At 34.4% G+C, this 23,888-nt stretch overlaps 2 protein-coding genes across 10 annotated transcripts in view; both read right to left on the reverse strand.

Annotated features, from left to right (window-relative positions):
- Positions 1-1,759: 1,759 nt before the first annotated feature.
- LOC124987063 (heterogeneous nuclear ribonucleoprotein A1-like) lies at positions 1,760-2,803 on the reverse strand. The gene has a single exon (XM_047555989.1). The coding sequence runs from the start codon at positions 2,749-2,751 to the stop codon at positions 1,789-1,791; it is 963 nt and encodes a 320-aa protein (XP_047411945.1). The 5' UTR covers positions 2,752-2,803; the 3' UTR covers positions 1,760-1,788.
- Positions 2,804-8,625: 5,822 nt separating this feature from the next.
- The window catches only part of Csnk1g3 (casein kinase 1 gamma 3), a 102,222-nt gene continuing 86,959 nt past the window's right edge, over positions 8,626-23,888 (reverse strand). For all 9 annotated transcript variants that reach the window (XM_047555073.1, XM_047555071.1, XM_047555072.1 and 6 more), the window contains one exon: positions 8,626-14,895. In XM_047555073.1, the coding sequence (XP_047411029.1) occupies positions 14,841-14,895 (55 nt within the window). In that variant the 3' untranslated portion in view covers positions 8,626-14,840. The remainder of the gene's footprint in view (positions 14,896-23,888) is intronic.

A 23,888-nucleotide genomic window follows, 5' to 3' on the forward strand; every position in this document is an offset into this window, starting at 1 on the left:
TATCCATTCATCATACAATAACGTATTATTTAATCTCCAGGTATTGGAGTAGTTTGTTTTTTACACTGTCATTTATTTCTAATTTCAATCCATTATGATCTGATAGAATACAAGGTAGTATCTCTATCTTCTTGTATTTGCTAACAGTAGCTTTGTGGCATAAAATATGATCTATTTTAGAGAAGGATCCATGTGCTGCTGAGAAGAAAGTGTATTCGCTCTTTGTTGGATGGTATATTCTATATATGACCATTAAGTCTAAATTATTGATTGTCTTATTGAGATCTATGGTTTCTCTGTTCAATTTTTGTTTGGTGGATCTGTCCAGTGGTGAGATAGGTGTGTTAAAATCACCTAGTATTATTGTGTTGTGGTCTATTTGATTTCTGGCATTGAGAAGGATTCATTTGATGTATATGGATGAGCTACTGTTTGGGGCATAGATATTTATGATTGTTACATCTTGCCGATTTATGCTTCCCTTAAGCAGTATGAAATGTCCTTCTTTATCCCTTCTGACTAACTTTGGCTTGAAGTCCATATTATCTGATATGAGGATGGATACTCCGGCTTTTTTGCTGTGTGCATGTGCATGGTATGGTTTTTTCCCATCCTTTCACCTTTAGTCTGTGGGTATCTCTATGAGATGAGTCTCTTGCAGGCAGCAAATTGTTGGATCTCTCTTTATAATCCAATCTGCCAGTCTGTCTTTTGATTGATGAGTTCAGGCCCTTAACATTCAGGGTTATTATTGTGATATGATTTGTATTCCCAGTCATTTGACTCTTTTTTTTTTTTTTTTTTACATGCCTTAGTTTCTCCTTTATTTGACAGTTCCTTTAGGGTAGTTCCTCCCTTTGCTGATTTACATCATTGTTTTTCATCTCTTCCTCATGGAATATTTTGCTGAGAATATTCTGTAGTGCCAGCTTTCTTTTTGTAAATTCTTTTAGCTTTTGTTTATCATGGAAGGATTTTATTTTATTGTCAAATCTGAAGGTAAGTTTTACTGGGTATTAGATTCTTGGTTGGCATCCATTTTCTTTCAGAACTTGAAAAATGTTGTTCCAGGCCCTTCTAGCTTTTAGGGTCTGGATTGAAAAATCTGCTGATATCTGTATTGGTTTCCCCCTGAATGTAATTTGATTTTTTTTCTCTTGCAGCCTTTAAAATTCTGTCTTTATTTTGTATGTTAGGTATTTTCATTATAATGTACCTTGGTGTGTGTCTATTGTAATTTTGTATATTTGGAGTCCTATAAGCCTCTTGTATTTGATTTTCCATTTCGTTCTTCAGATTTGGGAAATTTTCTGATATTATTTCATTGAATAGATTATCCATTCCTTTGGTTTGTTTCTCTGTGCTTTCCTCTATCCCAATAATTCTTAAATTTGGCCTTTTCATGATACCCCATAATTCTTTTTTTTTTTTTTTTTTTTTTTTAAAAAGACACATTTATTCAGCGTCATGATCAGACTATTACATTTAGCAATCAACAGCATGGGTGCAAAAAAAAAAAAAAAAATCTACATTAAAACCCTTTGTTGGAATGCTTTACACTTTCCACAGAACAGAAACTAAAATAACCTGTTATACAATTAGTCACAAATACAGTCCTTGAGTTTTTTTTGCCCATACATATGAGTATTGTCTAAACCATGTCTTCTTTGTAGCAGCTAGGCCCTGCCACCACTGTGCTTGGCTGAGTTCACAAATCTGTTGTAACCTGTAGCTTCCCTGTCACTTCTCTGGCTCTCCTCTCCTGCTAAGCTTCGTTTCCTGGCAATATTAAAACCTTCTGCCACTGCCATAGCTACTGCTGCTGCTGGAACCGCCATAGCCACCTTGGTTTCGTGGTTTGGCAAAGTATTGGCCTCCACCACCATAAGGTCCAGAGCTTCTGCCTCCAAAGTTTCCACCCTTCATGGGTCCAAAATTTGATGACTGATTGTTGTAATTGCCAAAATCATTGTAGCTTCCACCACCTCCAAAATTGCTTCCATCATTACCAAATCCATTGTAGCCATCCCCGCTGCCACCATATCCACCACCACCACGGCTGCCACCAAAGCCACCACGACCACTGAAGTTTCCTCCACGACCAAAATTGTCATTTCCACCAAAACCACCTCCGTGACCACCACCAAAGTTTCCAGAACCACTTCGACCTCTTTGACTAGATGAAGCACTAGCCATCTCTTGCTTTGACAGGGCTTTCCTCACTTCACAGTTGTGGCCATTCACAGTATGGTATTTCTGAATGACAATCTTATCCACAGAGTCATGGTCGTCAAAAGTTACAAAAGCAAAGCCCCTCTTCTTTCCGCTGCCTCTGTCAGTCATGATTTCAATAACTTCAATTTTCCCATACTGTTCAAAATAATCTCGTAGATGATGTTCTTCAGTGTCTTCTTTAATGCCACCAACAAAGATCTTTTTCACAGTTAAGTGGGCCCCTGGTCTTTGAGAATCTTCTCTTGAGACAGCTCTCTTTGGTTCCACAACTCTTCCATCCACCTTGTGAGGTCTTGCATTCATGGCTGCATCCACTTCCTCCACAGTGGCATAAGTGACAAACCCAAAGCCCCTGGAGCGCTTGGTGTTTGGGTCTCTCATTACCACACAGTCCGTGAGGGTTCCCCATTGCTCAAAATGGCTTCTCAGACTCTCATCAGTTGTTTCAAAGCTCAGCCCTCCGATGAATAGCTTCCGCAGCTGTTCGGGCTCTTTAGGGGACTCTGATTTAGACATGACGGCAGCAGGAACAGAGACTTCAACGATGCTTTCTCGGCGGCGTCCACGGGCAGAAAGCCCCCATAATTCTTGTAGATCCTGTTCATGATTTCTTACCATCTTCTCTGTTTGGTCAACTTTGTTTTCAAGATTAAATATTTTGTCTTCAATATCTGAGGTTCTGTCTTCCAGGTGTTCTATCCTATTGGTTATGCTTTCTGTGGAGTTTTTCCTTCATTTCAAGGATTTTTTTTTTTTTAATCTCTCTTTATTGAAATGATCTTTTGCTTCCTGTATTTGCTCTTTTAACTGTCGATTGGTGCGATCATTCAGTGCCTGCATTTGCTCTTTCATCTCATCATTCAATGCCTGCATTTGCTCTTTCATCTCCTTGTTTGCTTCCCTGATCATTTTAATTATGGACATTCTGAACTCCCTTTCTGACATTTCTTCTGCTATGTTGTCATTGGATTTTATTGCTGTAGCATCTAGATTTGTTTGGGACATTTTCTTCCCTTGTTTTCTCATATTGCTCAGGTATCTATCCCTCTAGTAGTGAAACTCTGAGATATTGCAGATTTCCTCTATTGATTAATATTGTCTCTGTAGATTTCCAATAACTCTGATCTGGGCCTGTGTCTCTGGTTCTACTGCCCTGGTGGGAAAGACTTGTCCAGCAGGGAAGACTCACCCAGTGAGGAAGTTTCGCTGGGCAGTTCTTTTCTGAGAAGTTCCCTTTGGTCCAGAACTACCACCTGGACTGGGCAGCCCTCCTCTGTGACATTCCCAGGGGTCCCAATCTACCACCAGGGCTGGGGAGCCTGGCCCTGCGAGGGACTCCCTGGCTTAGCGGCCCTCCTTTGCTATGTTCCCTGGGGACTGGAGCTACTGCCTGAGCCTCGGACCCTCACTCTTCGTCGAATCCTCTCACTGTGCGGCCATGCTCTGCAATGCTCCCAGTTGACTGGGTTCACGGCTCCAGCAGGGGAGTCTCACTGGGCCACTCTACTCCATGAAGTTCCCTGCATTTCGGGACTACTGCCCCATCTGGGGATCCCGCACAGTGGGAGAGACTCACCCAGTGGCTCTGAGTTGGTCCCAAGTCTCTCAATACCTCCTCTTCTTGATTCCTAGGTCCTGTCAAAGGTCCTCAAGTCTCCTGTAGGTGTCTCAGGAAGGGAGCTGCCCTTTCAATGATGATGGCCACACCCTCAGGAATAATTGAAAATACCTGCACCAGTCTATAAAGAACCTGGGGAGCCCCAGGGAAGATGCGTTGAATCAGCACAGAGGCAAATTGCAGTGTCCCTCAGCAGTAGGTGGGGCAGGCAGGCAGGCTCAGCAATGGCGCCTGACCTCAGTGTGGGGGTCAGGCAAGCTGGCTCACCCTCTGGCTAGCTCTGCTGGCTTGTCTGCTGGCTTGCTCCGCGATGGCGACCGACCTTGACCAGGGGAAATTTTTCTAAATTCTTATAATAAAACAAGAATAGAACACAACATACCAGAACCTTGGTCACACTATGAAGGTTGTTCTAAGAGAAAACTTTATAGCTATGTATGCCAAATAAGAAAATCAGAAAGATCCCCCCAAAACAACCTAATGATGAATCTCACTGTCCTTGAAAAACAAGAACAAACCAATCCAAACTAGTAGAAGGAAGAAAATAATTAATATGAGAGCCAGAATTAATAAAATTGAAAATAAAAGAACAATACAAAGGACTGATGAAATGAAGACTTGGTTCCTTGAAAAGATAAACAAGATTGATAAACCCTTAGCTAAACTAACCAAATGAAAGGAGAGAAGATACAAATTAATAAAATTAGAGGTGAAAAAGGAGAAATCATCACAGATAACAGAAATCCAGATGATCATTAGCGACTATTTGAGAACTTTATACTCCAATAAATTGGAAAACCTAGAATAAATTTCTAGACACGTGACCTGCAAAAAAATGAGTTAAGGTGACATAGAAAACTTAAACAAACCAATAACCAATGATGAGATAGAAACGGTAATAAAAATCCTTCCAAAAGAGAAGCCCTGGACAAGTTGAATTCTCAGCTGAATCCACAAGGCCTTTAAAGAACTAATTTCAAGACTCGTCAGATTATTCCATGAAACAGAAAGGAATGGAATACTTCTAAATTCATTGTATGAAGGCAGTACCACCCTCATACCAAAGCCAGATAAGGGCATGTCAAGGAAAGAAAACTACAGATAAATGTTCCTAAAGAACTTAGATACAAAAATTCTTAATAAAATATTAGCAAATTGTATTCAACAACATATTAAGTAGATTGTACATCATGACCAAGTGGTTTTATCCCAGGGATGTAAAGAATGGTTTGACATGCGTGAATCAATAAACATAATTCATCACACAAACAGAATTAAGGACAAAAATCACTGATATCTCAATAGATGCAGAGAAAACCTTCAACAAAATTCAGCACCAATTCATGATAAAAACACTGAAAAACATGGGATAGAAGGAACTTAACATCCCATCATAAAGTTTATATATGACAAATCTAAAGACAACACCAGAGTGAATAGGGGAAAACTGAAAGCATTTCCTTTAAAATCTGTGACAAGAATATCCATTCTCACCACTTCTATTCAATATAGTACTAGAAATTCTAGCTGGAGCAATTGGCAAAAGAAGAAAATAAAAGAAATAAAAACAGGAAAGGAAGAAGTCAAATTATCAGTGTTTGCAGATGACATGATCCTATACTTAGAAGATTCAGAAAGCTCCACAAGTACACTACCAGAGTTAATAAATAAATTCAGCAAAGTAGCAGGTTACAAAGTGAACATGCAAAAATCAAGAGCTTTCCTACACACCAACAATGAATCTGTTGAAAAAGAAATCAGGAAAACATCACATTTACACTAGCCTTGAGGGAAGGAAAAAGGAAAGAAAAAAAAAAAAACAGGAATAAATTAAACCAAGAAGGTGAAAGACTTCTACAGTGAAAGCTATAGAACATTGAATGAAGAAACTGAAAAAGATGCAACAAGTTCAAAAGATGTCCCATATTCATGGATAGGCAGAATTAGTCTTGTTAAAATGGCCATACTAACAAAAGTAATATGGACATTCATTGTATCCCCCATTTAAAAAAAAAAAAAAAAGTGAAATTCTTCACAGAACTATAAGAAAAAGTTCTAAAATTCATTTGGAAAAATAAAATACCCAGAATAGCCAAAGCAACTTTAAGCCAAGCTGGAGGCATCACAATACCTGACTTCAAATTATACTACAGTTACAGTGACAAAAACTGCATTGTACTAGCATAAAAACAGATACACAGACAAGTGGTTCAGAATAGAGGACAAAGACAAAACCACACATCCATAGTCATCTGATCCTTAACAAAGGTGCCTAAAACATACATTGGAGAAAAGACAGCCTTTTTAACAAATGATGTGGGGAGACTGGTTACACATAAAATGAAATTTTAGTTTTCAAGGCACAACTTAAGATCATGAGAATGAATGTACTCTCATGAGATTTGGTAAGATTATAAGGGATAGGTTAAAGTGATTTTTACAGTGAATAAGGATGAGACGAAAATACAAAGTAAAAACCACAAGTGTTTATTACACAAACTATTAGGTTGGAGGTGACCAAGGGGGTCACTCAAGAGATCTGAGCAAGGAGTCTGAAAATATCAAGAAATCTTCACACTAATGCACAGACAAAAACTATGAACAGAAGAATGAGATAAAAACAGGACACTGAGAACACAACATAGGAGCCATTGACACTGGGCATAATGAAGTTTCTGACTAGAAAACACGTGAGAAGGGAGAATCAGAGAAGGGCACTAGAAAAATATATTCTTGAGAAGAAATCCAGTGCCCTCAAGGTAGAATGCATTGTGGAAAATATTGGGCAAACGAGAAAGGAAAATTCATTACCAAAATGCCAGACCAAAGAAAGAAAACGAGGTTTTTAAGCTCATGACCCATTGTCTGGCATGGGTGTTCAAAAGAGTACAAAATACTTAATACAAAATTTAGTGGTGATAGCAAACTCCAATTGTTCAGGCATCTCATTTCACTCTTACTCTACTAAAGCAGAGCATCTGAAAATGTCAAAAATCTAGTCAGAAAACAGATTAAAAATTGAAGCAACTACTTTGGATCACCAAAAAATGACAAGTAGAATTGACTAATATAGTGAAGTGTCAGGTATTTAAGATAATTTAAGCATCTCATCTTAAGACCTACAATACCTAGTGAAGGGAACTCATAACTCTGACTCCCATCCTGCAATTAAAAAATGATTCTAAAGGAAAGAGAAGTTTGGGGAAAAAAGCTGGGAGGGGGTGTCTTGTCTCTGGACAAGCTCAGCTTTTAAAAACACCTGAAGAAATAGTCTAAATAGCAAATGAATATGATAAATTATAAAAACCTTATGCTTCCCAATTAGGGATTTTTTAAAATGCTAAAGCAAACAGAAAATATTTTTGTAAACTATGTATCAAGTAAAGAAAATTAAGACTCAGACTTTTTAAAATGTCTTTTTAAAAATAACATTCAAGTTGTAGAGGGGTGGGCTATGGGAAGAAGGAAATAAAAGTCATCATAGGTACACACACTTAAAAAAACAAATTCAGATCTGGACAAATTTCATAGTTAGAACCCCACAGGTGGCAAAGGAAACAAGATAAAAAAAAAAAAAAGAGTAGAGCAGGAAATCAAACTCCTGATGTTTTTGTAAAAGAAAAAAGTGGATGATAGAGCTACAGATTAGTAAACATTTCATGTAAGATTAGACAATTAGTTCAAAGTCAATTTATAAGTATTAGAAATAGAAATGGTAATAACTTTAAGGAATATAATTAGGAACAAACATGGTTTCACAAAGAAGTCATGTCAAACTAAAACCCAATTGTTTTTTATGGGATAATAAGAATGGCACATCAAGGAAATAGACTGAATAATTTATCAGGATTTCAGCAAGGCACCTGATAAATAGCTAATGGCATTCAAGTGGTGAAGGGTTATCATAAAGAGAACCACATTGGTTTAATGCATTGATATTGATTTTAACATAAGATTACAGTGGCTTGACCAAGTGCTTTGCCCTGACCTTCTTCTATTTTTCACTTTTATTAACATGAAATTAATCATTTTTAATTTAGTAACATCACTGAGGAAAGACAGGCAATGTGTAGTGTGATAGAATTTGGACACAGATAGGAATGATGGAATGATGGCTTCAATCTAAGCCATCATTGTTACTCAAATTTAAATTTTGGTAAGTATTTTACCTTGAAGGTAATAAGAAAAGGCACCTCACAGTAAGAGCTATTAAAAATATTGTTTCTAATCCTTCAAGTCACTCTGCAAAGTAGGCATTATCTCTTAACTTGAAGTGAAAAAACTTAGGCCAAGAAATCAAGTAATTTGCTAGTTTTCACAAGTAAAGAGGTTGGATTCAGATTACACTTTTTTTTATCCCCAAACTCATGTTCTTCCCAAGTCTACACACTGTTTCAATATCTAAATTCATGTGGGAGTCAGATTTACCCCATTAGCTTTATTTCTAACTCCCATACATGCTGTGGTGTAAATTATAATTCTTGGTACAATTTTAAAATGTCTCTTTCTTTTGTACAGAGAAGAAAGATCATCTTTTGGTAAGTAATTTCATTCAATTAGATTTAAAAAAATTTATCTCAAACACCCAATCTTTTTAACATAGTTTAGAACAGAGGTTGGCAAACTATGGTCAGTAGGCCAATCCAACCCCACCTCCTATATGTGCTCAGCCCAAGATGCAAGAATAGTATTTACATTATTTGATTATTGAAAAAAAAGAGTATTTCATGACACATAAAAATTATATGAAATTCAAATTTCAGTGTCCATAATTAAAATTTTATTGGAACACAGCCATGCTCACTTGTTTACATATTGTCTATGGCTGCTTTCATGGTACAAAAGCAGAGTTGAACATTTGTGACAGAGACCATATGGGGCACTTTCATTGCTTTGCACTGTTCTTTAACACCACTATAAATCTCAGTAGTGACTATAATTCAACAGTATTTCAAGTGCCACACATATTGTCATACATACATTTTATTATTCTTTATTACTGCTGCATATTTAAAATGTCAGAAGAAAGTAAAGTGATCATTGAGTGTTGCAATTTTAAGGCACAGTGGAGTGTAGATTGTTTTGTTATACAATTATATGTCAAAGCATTATGTTTATTATGCAATGATACTTCAGCTGTGCTAAAAGAATATATTTCAACATTACCAGATTAAGTACTCCTCACAGTATTCCACTCACAGGAAACCAACAGTTAGAACAATTAGAAAAACAAAAATATCTCATCACAGAATCTATTCACACACCATCACCACCACCATACACACATAAATGAGAATGAAGGTGATCCAAGTAAATTTGTGAGTAACTCATTTGTTAGCCAAGCAAAGAAAGCTGTTTACTAATGGTATATTAATTATGCTTGATTGCAGCAGCCAGAAAGTGTGTCCAGAGAAAATGAACTTGTTCCTGGCAAAATAAACTAGCTTCCTGGCAAGAATATGATTGAATACATTAGGACCCCATGGTGTCACAACAATGAATATTTATAAACAAGGCAAATGATATCAAATAGTTTTCCTTGACTCTTGATGAGTTAACAAATGTGACCAATACTGCCCAGTTTTTACTTACTTAAGAAGTCAATGCTGAAATTGAAGTGACTCCAGAATTAGCCTTAAAGATACTCTGTATGGAACAACTACAGGAGAAAGCATTTTCAAAGTCCAGAAAACACTAGTTCAGTCCAACCTGAAGTGGAATCTGTTAAGATGTGCTGTAATTGATAGTGGTAGAAAAATGTGTAGAGTAGGAAAAGCTGGGTTAGACAAAATTTACAAAGCCTATGAAAAGTAGGATGTTTAAAGTTGACAATTCTTCATATGTGAATCAACAGATATGTGGAAAATACCTGAAACTATTATGTTACTGAACTAGCAAAGTCTTAATTAACTATCACTAGGTCTATTAAGTTTTGTCAGAAATAAAAGTTGAATATCATGATTTGCCCAAATTAACCACTTTCAATGGCAGTGGTGAAGTTTTATTGCAATTTTTTTACCTCAAAACGGTACTAAATTTTTTTTTAGATGAACCACCCTGTTACTATTACCAAACACTGAATAATTTTGAAAATTAGCTTTTGTTACAGGCCTGATAGTGTTAATAAATCCAATCTAAAGTTACAATGAAAACAGCCCTTTAATGTGACTTACACTGCAACAAGCATTTTGATAACTTATTTAAATCACAAGTAATGTCAAGCTGGTTAACACAATTCCCATGCTATCAAGTTAAAAGAAGTGTGATATGCATTCCCACACAAATTTGCAGTGGATGTCTTTTCCAGTCTCAATATATTTCAGGCTATATATCTGGAACTCAATGCAATTGCACAGGAAATTTCCCTAATGCAAAATCCATTTAATAGTACAATCAAGGAGACTCTACCTAACTTTCAATAGAAAGTGATTAATCTGCAATGATACATTAAAAGGCAAATATCAAGAGAATGCAGAATTCTATAAATTCTCTCAAATTATAAATATGCTCAAAGTCACACATGCAAAGATTGATGACAGTTTTGGTAATACCTTTCTGTGGAAAAAAATTTCAAAGATGAAATATGAAAAATTACAGATCACCATTAAAAGATGAATATTTGTCATCAATTTCAAATCTGAACTACATGGCATATAATCCCTTCAAAATAATTCCACTCTTATCATTAGCAGACCTGAATTGCAAAAAAATGTATTCAAGTATTAATATATTTTGAATTTCATCAATAAAATATTTGTGGAAATTTGTTTTCTCTCTCATTACTTAAGTATATAAAAGCCTCAATTTTACCTCTTGGTTCATAAAGCACAAACTTTCCTAAAAAATAATTTGCCAACCTCTAGTCCAGAGAAGTGCAGGAATGTTTTTTCAAATTACAGTATGGTAAACATCCCTATGAACAGTCATTCTAACAAAACCAATTTAACATCCCAGCAATGTTACCTGAAATACATATATACATGTATGTATGTATATGAATGTATATTATATATGTGTATATATATATATTCCTTTCTTTGGTTATGATCCATATGTTCTTATGAAGAAGCAAATGTCCTAATAACTTAGATGGGTCTGAACGTGGGCCGAGAAGCAACTAGTTATCCTGAACATTGGCAAAGTTTTATAATCACACTTATTTGTACTCTTATTTAAAAAAAAAAAAAAAAAGTACTTTAACTCTAACTCAATTCTATCACCAAAATTCTGAAAAACTAAAGAAAAACAAGAACATACCAAATAAGATACTTGTAACTTTTCTTTACACCCGAGTCCCAAACATTTTTCAAAGGTACCCACTCACTGTATAAATGACTTCTAATAATATATCCAAGTTTATACAGTTTTGGGGAAAAATGTTTTCTAACTTAAGACAATTGGATTTGCCTTTATGCTGTATTTTGTTTCCTTTAGTATGATGAGATTATCTGTTTGTTTTGCCTGCTCAATAGCTAGTCACTTTCCTTTTGATTATAATATCTTGATTTACTTTTGGGCAGCCCCCTCAGTTCCAAACATCTTCTAAAGGTGGATTCATAACTCAGTCTCAAACATTGGTAGAACAGATGCCCTGTCCATAGTAACTGGCTCAATGGTGAGGCTGTACACTAATTGGGGGGAGGGGGGTCAGGATTTCATTGAAACTGTTGAGAAAAATGGTGTTGTTTTTACTGTAGTTACTAACATGGTACATACAGTAAAGCTGCTGGGTTGCCACTTTACCATCATATATGAGAAGTGAAAAATCAAGGTGGAAAGTAACACAAGAGATATGGAGAAAAAGATTCTCATCTTATCATCATCATTTGAAGCCAGTATTACCACTGGATTTTGACATTCAATGAGATAATGTACAGTCTTATTGCTTAAGCCAGCATAAGTTTCTATCACTTGCAGTTCAAAATATTCTTACTGATACAACACATAATCATTAAGACTGGAACCCCAATCTTGGGTGAGATTTTTCTAAATAGGGCCTTTTAAAAGTTATACATCATCTTCAGATTTTACTCCTGTTTCTTAATGTCTCTAGTACTTAGTGCACACACTATTCATGGGCTGAGTGTGCTGCTTTGTCATATCTTATCTATAGCAATCTTCAGTAAATACAGCACCATTAATGCCTTTTTTGGTAAAAACCTTTAAAGCACCTAGTATCATGATAAACTGAATTATGATCAGAAATATGTGCTTTCCATCTGCAAGGACTTTAGAGTCATTCATTCAAAATTGGATTAGTTATACTGAATTTCTGTGAACAGTATGATTTATTTTCTAAAAGGAATACAATTATTGTTTACTTCCTTGTTTAGAAAACAGTTGTAACTAATTGCTCTATTAAGTAGTTCATAGAATTTTTTTAATTAAAAATGAAAGTTTAGATTCTTCCTGGTATGTGCTCCTTACAATTGCATTCCAACAAAGGAAAGCAAAAATAAAATCAAAATAACAAATTTTAAAAAATAACAAAATCATATTCCTTTAATTCTGCTTCCCACATGTAATAGACTGAATCAACTGAATTTTTAAAATTTCTCTCTTAAATTAGTGAATGGGATTATTTTGCCTGTGATTAGAGGAAAGGGGAAAGAGCAAGTTTAAAAAAACTACCTTTATTTTTTATTTCTTTTTCAGTTACATACTTTTAAACAGGGATGTGTTTCATTATTCAGACATTCAGGCAATGTTGACTTCATTAGTGTTGACAGAAAAGAAGCATAAAAATGCAAAACATCGTTGGCTTCACCTGAACATACCTGCATTACCTATTATTGACCAGTTTGAGTTGCCAAAAGACTTATTCCTTGGCATTAAAATGGAGCACTTAAAAATATTGCTAAAAAGCAAATGCCTACACACTGGTCTTTGCAGCAAATAAGGGTATTTATACTTTCAAAATATTTAAGTCCATAATTGGATTATTATACACACCTTCTTATGTATAAGGAGTTCAGATCATATAAACACTGTACAGTCCAAAAAACCCTACTGAGAATAAAACTAAATAGACTTATGATAAGAAATACAGGTATCGCATGTATTTACAAATATCATAGACACACAAATTTGGTCAAATACTGTAAAGAAAGAAGTGGTTTCACATTATAATGGCCAAAACATCCATTTGCCTTACTCAAAGCAAACAAAAATAAAAACTCAGTATGTGACTCCTGTAGTTTAAGACATCATGACAGTATACAAAGAAACAGAAATGGAAACTGTTGACCAAATTATACAGCAAATGTTTTCCAGGCTGAGAGTAGGTCTTTAAAATCAAGAAAAGATCATTCATAGGTTTCAGAGTAACAATGATAAATAATTTCCTGATTTATGGTGTTCATATGGGTGCCTAATTCATCAAACAATGCACTGAACTTTTGGCTAATAAGAAAAATAAATTACAAAGTACAATTAAATCCCTGTAAATGTAATAATGAAGTAAAAAATGTGGATTTATTTACTTTAATACACATTTTAAATGTTACCTTGAGATAATAAAAATAAATAAGCATGCCTGGAGGCACACACTTAAAGACAAAGAAGAGACTGCATGGAAGGAGCAACAATTTTATAAATGAGAGGTGAATATGAGATTTGATCAACATGTAATATTTCTAGCCAGTCTTTGTTCTAACCCTTCTTGAAAACTCTGGCTAGTAGTCCTTGACAAAAGTATACCTGTGTCCTTATGGCTTAAAACAAAGCATACTTGAAGAATGGAATGGGCTTCTTTTTTTACAGAATTGTTACTTTGTTCATATGCAGGCACTTCAAAAGACTATGGAGGCAAAGCACCTGACTCATCCTTCCAAAATATTTTCCAATCACCAAAATTATACTAAAGGGTAGGAAAATTCCAAGAACTAGCAAAGTTGAATACAAGAGACTAATGTGCACAGAGGGAAAAAGAGTGACCCAGTTTTTATTGCTGGGGGTCTTTTTTTTTTTTTTTTTTTTTAGTCAAAGAGCAAAATAATAAACAAGACACCATTGCATGGCACATCCAACGTTTTCTGCTTAAGGGAGAATGTAGTCATTCAGCAGTAGGTTTCAGTGGGTCTCCTTAGGTTCAACCTTACACATTGCAACGAGGTTCACATTTATTTCTTTTCCTTAGTGTATTTAAAAAAAAAAAAAAATCTCCAACATATGTCACTTTTCAAAGCATTCATTTCTTGCTATCTAACATACATTATTATCTGGAAGCATAAAGTTACATTATACAAATATTTTGCATTTTTAAAAAATAAGCGCTTTTGCCACTCCTACAACACTGTACTTATCACATAGTGGTGCAACAAAAGCAGAGCTCATATTTCCCGCACTTATTGTGATTCATTTTACCAAACCATCTGCTGAACTCATAGAGCTTTTTCCTCAGTACCTCTGGGCAGTGACTGTACCATGATTTCACAGAGAGAATGTTAATATGATCCATGAATAACAGTACCATCAGTAATACTGAAATCAATGCAGATGTTACAAAAAATGAACTTCTCAAGGAATAATTTTTTTAAAAAGACATTTGGGCAACTCTGTTTTCTCGGTTGCATTATCCATTGGGAAGAAAATTCCTGTTTGATTATGCTCTTACAGAATATATAAAAAATCAAATTAGGTATATAACTGTCTGACACTTAAGATACTGTTCTGTTCTCTACAACAGGAGAAGAGCTTCTGAAAAATGTCCTATAGAACTGTATTCATTAAAGCCACCTCATTGGTCCATTCTATTCATTGATGGGCAAAGCACTCATGTTTTGACAAAACTTTAAAGCTTCCATAAAAGTTAAATTAGAAAAAAATATGAATGTAAGACAACCACAAAACGAAGTATGAAAGTATGACATTTTTGTTTCTAAGAGTGAGTCCTTGAAAATATATGTGGTCACTACAGAGATGATTTTAATCACAAGACAGCAGATGAACATGTAAGTAACTCCCCATGATCTGTCTGTGTCCAGAGTCATTTGTGGCGTTGTATGGTTTTCCTTTTCCTTCGTTTGAAAAAACAGCAGCACCTGCAGATAAAGGAAATATTCTTTTATTATAAAAGTACTAAAATTATCAAAGTTTGAATATATAACATCATCTTAAGTGGTCATAAAAAGCAACAGGCTAGTGAAAGATACTGAACACACCAGTGAAGCACATATATTAGTGAAACTATGGCAGTTATTACTCTTGTGTCTCATCAACATGCCTTTTAGTTATAGCAAGACATTCTGTGTAACATAAAACAGAGGCACTTAATTCAAAAGGCTTTGGTTCAAGAAATGAGAAGCGATGGTATTCGGAATCTCCACTGACCCAGGACATGTTATTTAGAATGATCAATAATCTCTGACAGTGGCACATTTTTATGAAGTTCATCCTAAGAGGTCTCTCCCTTTCTTTTTGGTATTTATACATGATTGCTGACACCACTATTAGAAAGGCAATAATGATCCTAATACTGGGGATTTCATTTTCACTGGAAATCAGTTCAGATTCCAAAGATACAAAGAGAAAGTCAAAATCCATGTATCAATATTTCCCATCATATTTAAAAACTGGAAGAGAGAAAATAGATTAATAGAATGTAAAGCCTGGTACTTTTTCTTTTTTCTTTTTTAGTTGTCAATGAACCCTTATTTTATTTATTTATATGCAGTGCTGAGAATTGAACCCAGTGCCTCACACATGCTAGGCAAGCACTCTACCACTGAGCTACAACCCCAGTCCAACTTTTTAATTCTTTAATGGTTAAAGAAGAATGTCAAGCATATCCTAAGTTATTAAAGCAAAATTTTACTTAACATTTAAAATAGCATAATCAAGGTGATGCAGTTTCTAATTCAGTTTGTACATACTTAAAATAATATAGTCTTGATTTTTTTATTCCTTGGGGAAGAGTCTAGATATGATCCTTGAGATAATTATTTAAACTTAGTCATGAGAAGATGCAAATACATTGTGGCTGCTGTAGAACAATGCTGAGGCTGGTATGAAATAAAAATTAAATGAGAATCACTGATCAGCATTCATCCAAAATTAAAAATGAAAACCATACACAAACATACACACGCACACACACACACAACCTAAAAACCTGGCAGTTTTTCAAACACAGGTATGAAGGTATGGCTTTTTCCTCCTTATACTTGAAAGAAAGTCAATCTACCAGAATACCCCAAGAAACATCCCAAGAATATCCCTTAAAAGAAAGTCTATCTACCACAATATCCCATCACATACAGTGAGACACTATTTTTTTTTTTTTAACCCTTTTAAAGTCACCTTTAATTCCTGGGGTTAAGTTTATTATTGGGATAAGTATGCATAGCCAGCTATCCTTGGATTTTCTAGTGATGTCTAGCGTGTGTATTATAGTTTTGAAAAAAGTAAGGCATATATTTAAGTACATGGTGATTCCATCACCAAAATCTGTCAATTCAAAGATCGTGATTCAAAAAAAATATGATCATATGAAAACATTCCTGTAATTCTTATCAACTTACATTCTAAAAGAATATTAATTCAATATCTGTAAACTGAGAATAGACATTATGCAGTTTCAAGTATCCTATCCAGCAAAAGATTATAAAAGATAGTATAATTGTTAGATATTTTATATCTTTCAATAAAATAGATGCTAACACAATCTCTCTATAAACATTACTTTAAAATAATTTCAAGTCATTTACTAGAATATATGCCATGACTGTGAATTTCTATGGGACACTGGAAACCAAATTACACAATGGCATTTTTTTCAAAGTATACCAAAATAGTACATAATGACTAGACCACAGAACATAAGTAATTCAAAATCATGCTACCAACTTACAAAGATTCAATGAGAAATATGTATAATTATGAATCTTTATGAATTTTACCTCACTGAGGTGACTACCACAAAAAAAACTGCAACGAATTACCCAGCTGGAAAAAAGCTACCAGAAGATTTTTTTCCTGGATTTAGAAAAAAAAGTCAAATTTTTTTTTTAACACTAGCTATCTAGTGCTTTCTCAAATCTGTTATATAAATTTTTTAAATATAAAGGCAAAATAAAACATTAAAGCCAAATTATTTTATGAGATGAAAATCATTACTCTAAAATAAATCTTTCAATAAAAGACTTAGAAAATAGTCAGAAAATGTGCAAATGGTAGAAAGCAAAACATGAAAAAAAATGGTATTTAGTAGAAAGGTCAAACACTGAAAATATTACATTTAAGAATCTGGTCATACTTCATTGGAAAATCATTATTTAATACAAAGTTATTTTAATAATGTTCATTGTTCCTAAATACTATTATTTGTCCTTTCAAATCCCAAAGTATATTCTTTTCAAAATTTTCTACTAAAAACGTACTTTAAGTTATATAAACCTTTTAGAATAGGAAATTTAATGAAATACAAGTTTTGAGGAACAAGCTCAAGTACCATACTTTTCACACTTGCATTTATAATTCACATTGCCTAGTTTATTTTTACAGTATTGTTTTTGAGCCAGGTTCATCCCATTTCTTAAGTAAACCTTTTTCAATAGCATAAGTACTTGTACTTGATTATCAAGTACAGAAAACCATACCAAGCATTTAAGACTAAATATGATTCACAGATGAATTCTAATGGTAGTCCTTTAAGTACAAAAACAACCTAAACAAAGACTTCCATTTTTCAGAAAGATATCCCATAAAATACATTTGCAAAGGGCTGCCCTGCTATTAAGAGTACTACCAGCAGAGGGCAGCATTGCTTTATGTGATATGAATGCATCCAACATGCATACAGTTCTCAAATACACAATTACGCAAGTTAAGGGGAAAACTGGTGTTTTATTCTGGGGCTAATTTCTCAAAAATCATTTCATTTCCAAACAGATGATTTATAGTCTTAGTGGTTAATAAATTAGGTCTCACCTCAATTGTCTCTTGAGTAATCAGAAACTACTACTTTCACATAGTCACTCTATAACATCACTGTTTTATTTTCCTCTAATTACTTACTAATTAGAGATTTATTCATAATATTCCTTCACATTAGAATTTAATATTTCTAAGGGCTTGCTTGCAGATATATTACAACAAATTAGCATAAAGTTGACATTCATTTAATAATTACTAAAGAAATGAAAGATTTGTGACCTATGTGCAACTAATTTCTAGAATTTACTCCAATTTCTAAAGCATATTCTAGCTTTACAGCTCATAGCCAAGGACCACAAACTCTAGTAAAGCCTTATAAAATGAATATATTGTAGTGCCTGAATTATTCTGCTTTGGAGAAAAATAATTTGCAGTAGATTCCTAAAGGAGTCTCAATTCCAAGGTTAAGAAGCACTGCTTTCTAAATGTAATAGCAGGGTCACTTCTCCTATTTGTCCATTTCCAAAAGAGCCTCAGTCTGGATGCTATACGCTGAGCACTGAGGTTTCTATATGGACCCAAGCCTTCAACTTACATGACACAGACAAATATGTAAAAACAATCAAAGTAATTTTAGCCCTTGGTATGGTTGAAAGCTGTGTGTGGACACCAGTTAATATGAATAACTACTGTAATAAAAGCAAGGATTCCAGGAAGTAGCACATACAACAGTTCTCATAGATAATAAGAGCAAATTATTTTATCAATAAATTCAATTATCTGATCTTAGAAAATTATCCACACTTATAATAAAAACAGTGATTTCTATTAAAAAACTCTCAGAACTGGGGAAAAAAGTAAAACATTTTAAATATATTTTCTCTTTGCAGCTTTAATTTTCTTACTCATTAGTTCATACTCACTTGGGATTTCTTCAGGTATTGGCAACTAACCTGAGGAAACTGATTAAACTTACCAAACATTAAAATCAGGTTCTTGTTAATGCTGCCTTCTCCCCTCTCTTTCTTACTCCTTATGTTGTTTCACTGAGCCAACAAGTTTTCCCAAGGAAGGATCATTCTCTGACATCTTTCAGTAGCTAATCTAAAGTTTTAAAGCTCCATCTCTACTCCCAAATCTTTTGGAAATAAATATTAAGTTCTTCTTCTGATGAATTCTAAGGTTGTTTCATTAAATGCTGTTAAGATACAAGAATCATAATGGATCAAAGTCCTGAACTTTGCAGGAAACACAGATAGCAAGGGCCAAGGCTTTGCTATTGATAGTGTACCACCATTTCTCCTCTATTCATTATCTTTCTCTTCATCTAGAATTTGTTTTATTTTCCTGGATCTATTTAATACACTTACTTCTCTCAAATCTACCCCAAAACTGAAATGATTTCCTATCAGAAGTTCTTACTTACCTTTCCACAACAACTCACCAACTCATTCTTCAGCCAAGACTAACTGTACTTCCCAGAACCAACCCACTTAGGACTTCAGAATCTAGTTTCTCCTGACCTGGGTTGATGAGTATACAGAAAATATTTTATAACATCTAATCTTTTATTCGTGAACAAAGAATTTTTTTCCCTTAAAAGTAATATCTAAAATGTAATACTTCTAACTTTGGATCTCTTGGTTTTTAAAAATGAGGAGCTGTTCAGATAAACAAGAAGAGTTCAGACAGGAAGACAGGAAGACCATCCACATAACTACTCCAGGTAGGAACATGTAGGCCTACCCGCATCTCCAACTTTATTCCTCTCTATCCGCATGCAAGTCTCAGACTGGAAGACTTGCAAACATTTTCCCATCTTCTCATGCTATTTTACTTCAGAAATTTTCATTCAGCCTCTATGATTGCTTAGTCTTTAATGGAATTTCCAGTCTATTCGCAGATCTGCCATTCATAAATACAATGCCAATCATAAATACAATCATGTCCTTTTCCTCTTAAATCTCATCAATTGTTCTCCATTGGCTAAAGAATTAAGTCCGCAATGCTCTTCAAATTTGGCTTCCAGTCTATGTCCACTCTCTTCCCAGTCACATGTTACACTAAGCAGGGAAGAAGGAACAGAAAAAGGAAGGGAACTAAAAGTAAACATTTATTTGCTATTCCTAGAACACATCATATGGTCTTTTATATTCCCTTATCTCTACACATGCCCTTCCTTGCACCTAAAATTCTTTTACCCTCTAAAACAAGTTACACTCTATTATTTTGTACCATAATTTTAATGCCTTTCTCTTTCTTATTAAGATGATTTCTTGAGGAAACATGTTTTGTTAATCTTTATAATTTTAAGTCTTTAAAATTTTCGAAGTCCTGAATACTTAGAAACTAAATGGACCCAGACCATCATCCTAAAACAAACTGAACCCATGAGCGCTTTACCACTGAACTACATCCCCAGCACTTTTTATATTTTGAGACAGGGTCTTACTAAGTTGCCGAGGCTGGCCTCAAACTTGTGATCCACCTGCCTCACCTCCCTAGTCACTGGAATTACAGGCATATGTCACCACAGCTGGCATCCTAATAAAATTATTAAACAACAGTTTAATCATTAGAGACTACTGACCCAAAAAATAAATTATCTATCGACTTTCACCAGGAAAACTTAGTTTGTATTTTGAGCCACTTTCTGCAACTTGATGAAACCTAGAAGTGACAAAGGCTCATAACTGCTGCTAGATTAATTTTCCTAAGGTCCAACCTGATCATACTGTTTCTTATCTTTAAATCACAACTTGCTTTCTTGGAGTGAGAAAAATAATGTCCAAATTTCTTTCCCTGACTAACACGGCCCTTTGGGACTGGGCATATAGCTGGTTGTAGTTTCCATTGATGTTTTTACAGTCTCAATAATTACATGGGTTACTCCTCAAACTTGCTTCATTTTTTCCTTGCTCCACATCACTGCTCAACCTCTTCCCTATGACTCCTTTCACTAATTCCCCTTGTCAATTATGTTCATCTTTCAAAACTACTGCAAAAGTATTCTTACCCATGTAGACTTCTCTGATCTTCCCAGCTAGAAGTACATGCTCTGGTCCCTGAATTTCAGTAACATTTTGTCCCTCTCTTATAGTGTGAATCCTACAATGCCTTGCATTAAATGAATGGTACTCAACCCAGTTGTTCCTTAGAATCACTCTGGAAACTTTTGAAAAATATTGATAACCAGGTTTCACCACAGATGAACTAGTTAAATCAGAAACTCTGAATGTATAACCTAAGTATATTTTCAAATTTCCCAGGTGATTATAATGCAAAGCTAGGATTGAAAATACTGTATGAAAGTCAGTGATGTGCTTCCTGTCTCTCTGGAGATATGTAAGCCTTGACATATCATCATAATCTATTATCAAACAATAATCTGTTTGGTACATGTTAGTAGGGGGAAAAGAAGGGAAAAAACAAAAACAGATGCTATCCTACTACTTAAAAAGTAATAACTAAACTAAAGGAAATCTTGTTCTCCTAAAGTTCTGGAAGGAATAATGAGCATGCTATCATTTGTAGGACCTTGAAACAAAATTCTCAACTAAAACAAATAAGGCCAAAACTCATTACTAAAAAGCCATCTTACACATGAGGGGACGGAATATTTTCTGTCATTGGGAAATTATTTGTCCCAATGAGGTACTATTTTAAGAAACTTGAGAATGCTAAAATGTCCAACAGAGAATACATTTTAAATAATGGGAGGAGGCAAAAGAATCTGCCAATCAGAAAAGGAAACAAATTCTGAAACAGAATTCTAGGCAGGTTCCTAGCAGGTTCTCTGCAAAATGAAAACAGAAGGAAGACAGTCATATGATGCAATCTACAAAAGGAAATTATTCTTATGCTTTCTTAATCACAGACAATGAGGGTATAAGGAACTTATTAAGGAACTTATGGAGATGTTAAGAATTAGCCTGATAAAAGGAAAAACAAAACCTTGCATTCAAAGAGTTTTTAGTGAAGAGGCAAAAAAGTTCTGAGGATTCCTGGAATCCAGCTAGATAAACTTTCACTGAAATCATGGGTTGCTATCTTTTTTTTTTCCCCTTAACAATTTTATTAGAGTATAATTCATATATCATAAAATTCACCCTTTAGAGTGTACAATGCAATACTGTACAGTACATTCACAGTTATACAGTCATCACCACTAACTAAGTTCATAACATTTTCATCACCCCATAAAGAAATCCCATTATCTATTACCAGCCATTCCCATCCACCTCTTCCCTGCCTTAGGCAACCACTAATCTATTTCCTGTACCTGTCTGCATATGTGCCAATTCTGGAGAGTATACTTAAACAGTATCACATAATATGTGGCCTCTTGTCTGGTTTCTTACACTTAACATGTTTTCAATTTCATTTCTTTATATTGTTGGATGGCATTCCATCACATTGGTATATCACATTACTTAGTCAATTATGTACTAATAATGTACTGAGATGTACTGTTTTTGACTATTGGGGATGTGAAGATGAAAAAAGTCTTGTTTTCATGAAATTTTTGAAAGTGAAAGATACATAAAGAGAATAACATAACAAAGGCAGACTTAACAAACTGATGGAACATAGACCTTAGAATGAAAAATGGGGAAGGGAAATATAGTCAGGGACCAGATTATGAAAATTGAGAAGGGCTTTGGTGTCATGCCAAGAAATCTGGACCTGATGCTCCAAGCAACTGAGAATAGTTCCTTCAGGAATAGCCTTCCCATCATTTTATTCATTCTGGTCCTCCAAAGCCTACAGAAAGAGATCTGAACCCATAAACACACACCCCACACCCATCCCAACAAAATAAATTAATACACCATTCTTCAAAGTCACCTTCATAAAGCATTCTCTCATTATCCAAGTCAGGAAGTAGTATTTTCTTTACAAATTTTAAGATTTTAATACTTTTTTCATAATATAGATAACATACTGATAAATCTTAAAACAACTACAATCTTTCCTGCTAGTTGTAACCTTCTTAAAAGCAAGACCAGTATCAGATATTTCTGAAATTTAATAGTATAACTATTGAATGAACAAACAGATAAATGTAACAGATTTGATTAAGAGCAAGTCTAGAAGGATGTGATCACAGAATTGCCAGTTTCAGAGAAGAGCGTGGGAGTGGAAGTAATATTCTAGGACACTGAAGAAACAAGCACAAGCCCGGAAAGAACACAGATTTCAAAGGCCACTGGAAGCTGATAATGAAGAAATAGAAAGGGATGACAACAGCTATTGAGTACCTGCCATGCGCCAAACAAAACACCAGAGATTTATCACATTTAATTTTCTCAATAACTTATAAGGTAGATATTATTAGCATCACCTTACAGAAAAAGAAACAGACTTGAAGAATGTAACAAATAAGTGGTGAAAACAGGATTCTACATCCATTCTCCCCCCCCCCCCCCCCCGGGTATTTTCTTTTTTTTTTCTATCAGTTTTTTTTTTTTAAGTTTTTATTAGCTTAAAGAAATAACTCGCAATATTTGTACATATGAACAAATCCTGAGGATCCTACTTTTAGCTCAGAGAATATAAACTGGTCAGAAAATACTTTAGGTGCTTAAATCATAATAAAATATCAGCTTTACTGACTTTATAATACTTTTCTACCGTCCATGTTTAACTTCGAAGAATAGATACATTCTAACCTGCCACACCGTCACTACACTTTCATAGCTATCCTTAGGGTGGTACCTAAAATTCACAAACATAAGCTGCTATTTTTACTTTTTATTTAAAAACACACAAATAAAGAGCTGACTAATTATAACTTGGAATACTCTTATGTTTAGTCACACTGTCCATAAATTCTAGAGTCAAAACTAATTAAAATGGAAACTAAACTGTTCTTCAAAAAGAAATATTCACAAAAGTGGTCTCATTTTGCTGTCAGCAAATGAGCATTTTTTAAAGAAATTATATAATGCTTGGACATAATTAAAAAGAGTTGAATGAGTAAAATGCTTCAAAATCCACTACCCTAAGCAACTTCTTTTATTCACTCCATGCTGAGTCAAAATTAATCCTGAAAATGAGAAAAGCATTTTATGCACAGTATTGCAACTAAAAGCAAATGTCAGAAAGTATTTAAATTCAATAGTTTCTACTAGTAAAAATATTGCTTTTCATAATATCA

This window comes from Sciurus carolinensis, chromosome 6 (genome assembly GCF_902686445.1).
Source record: "Sciurus carolinensis chromosome 6, mSciCar1.2, whole genome shotgun sequence".
Taxonomy (NCBI): domain Eukaryota; kingdom Metazoa; phylum Chordata; class Mammalia; order Rodentia; family Sciuridae; genus Sciurus; species Sciurus carolinensis.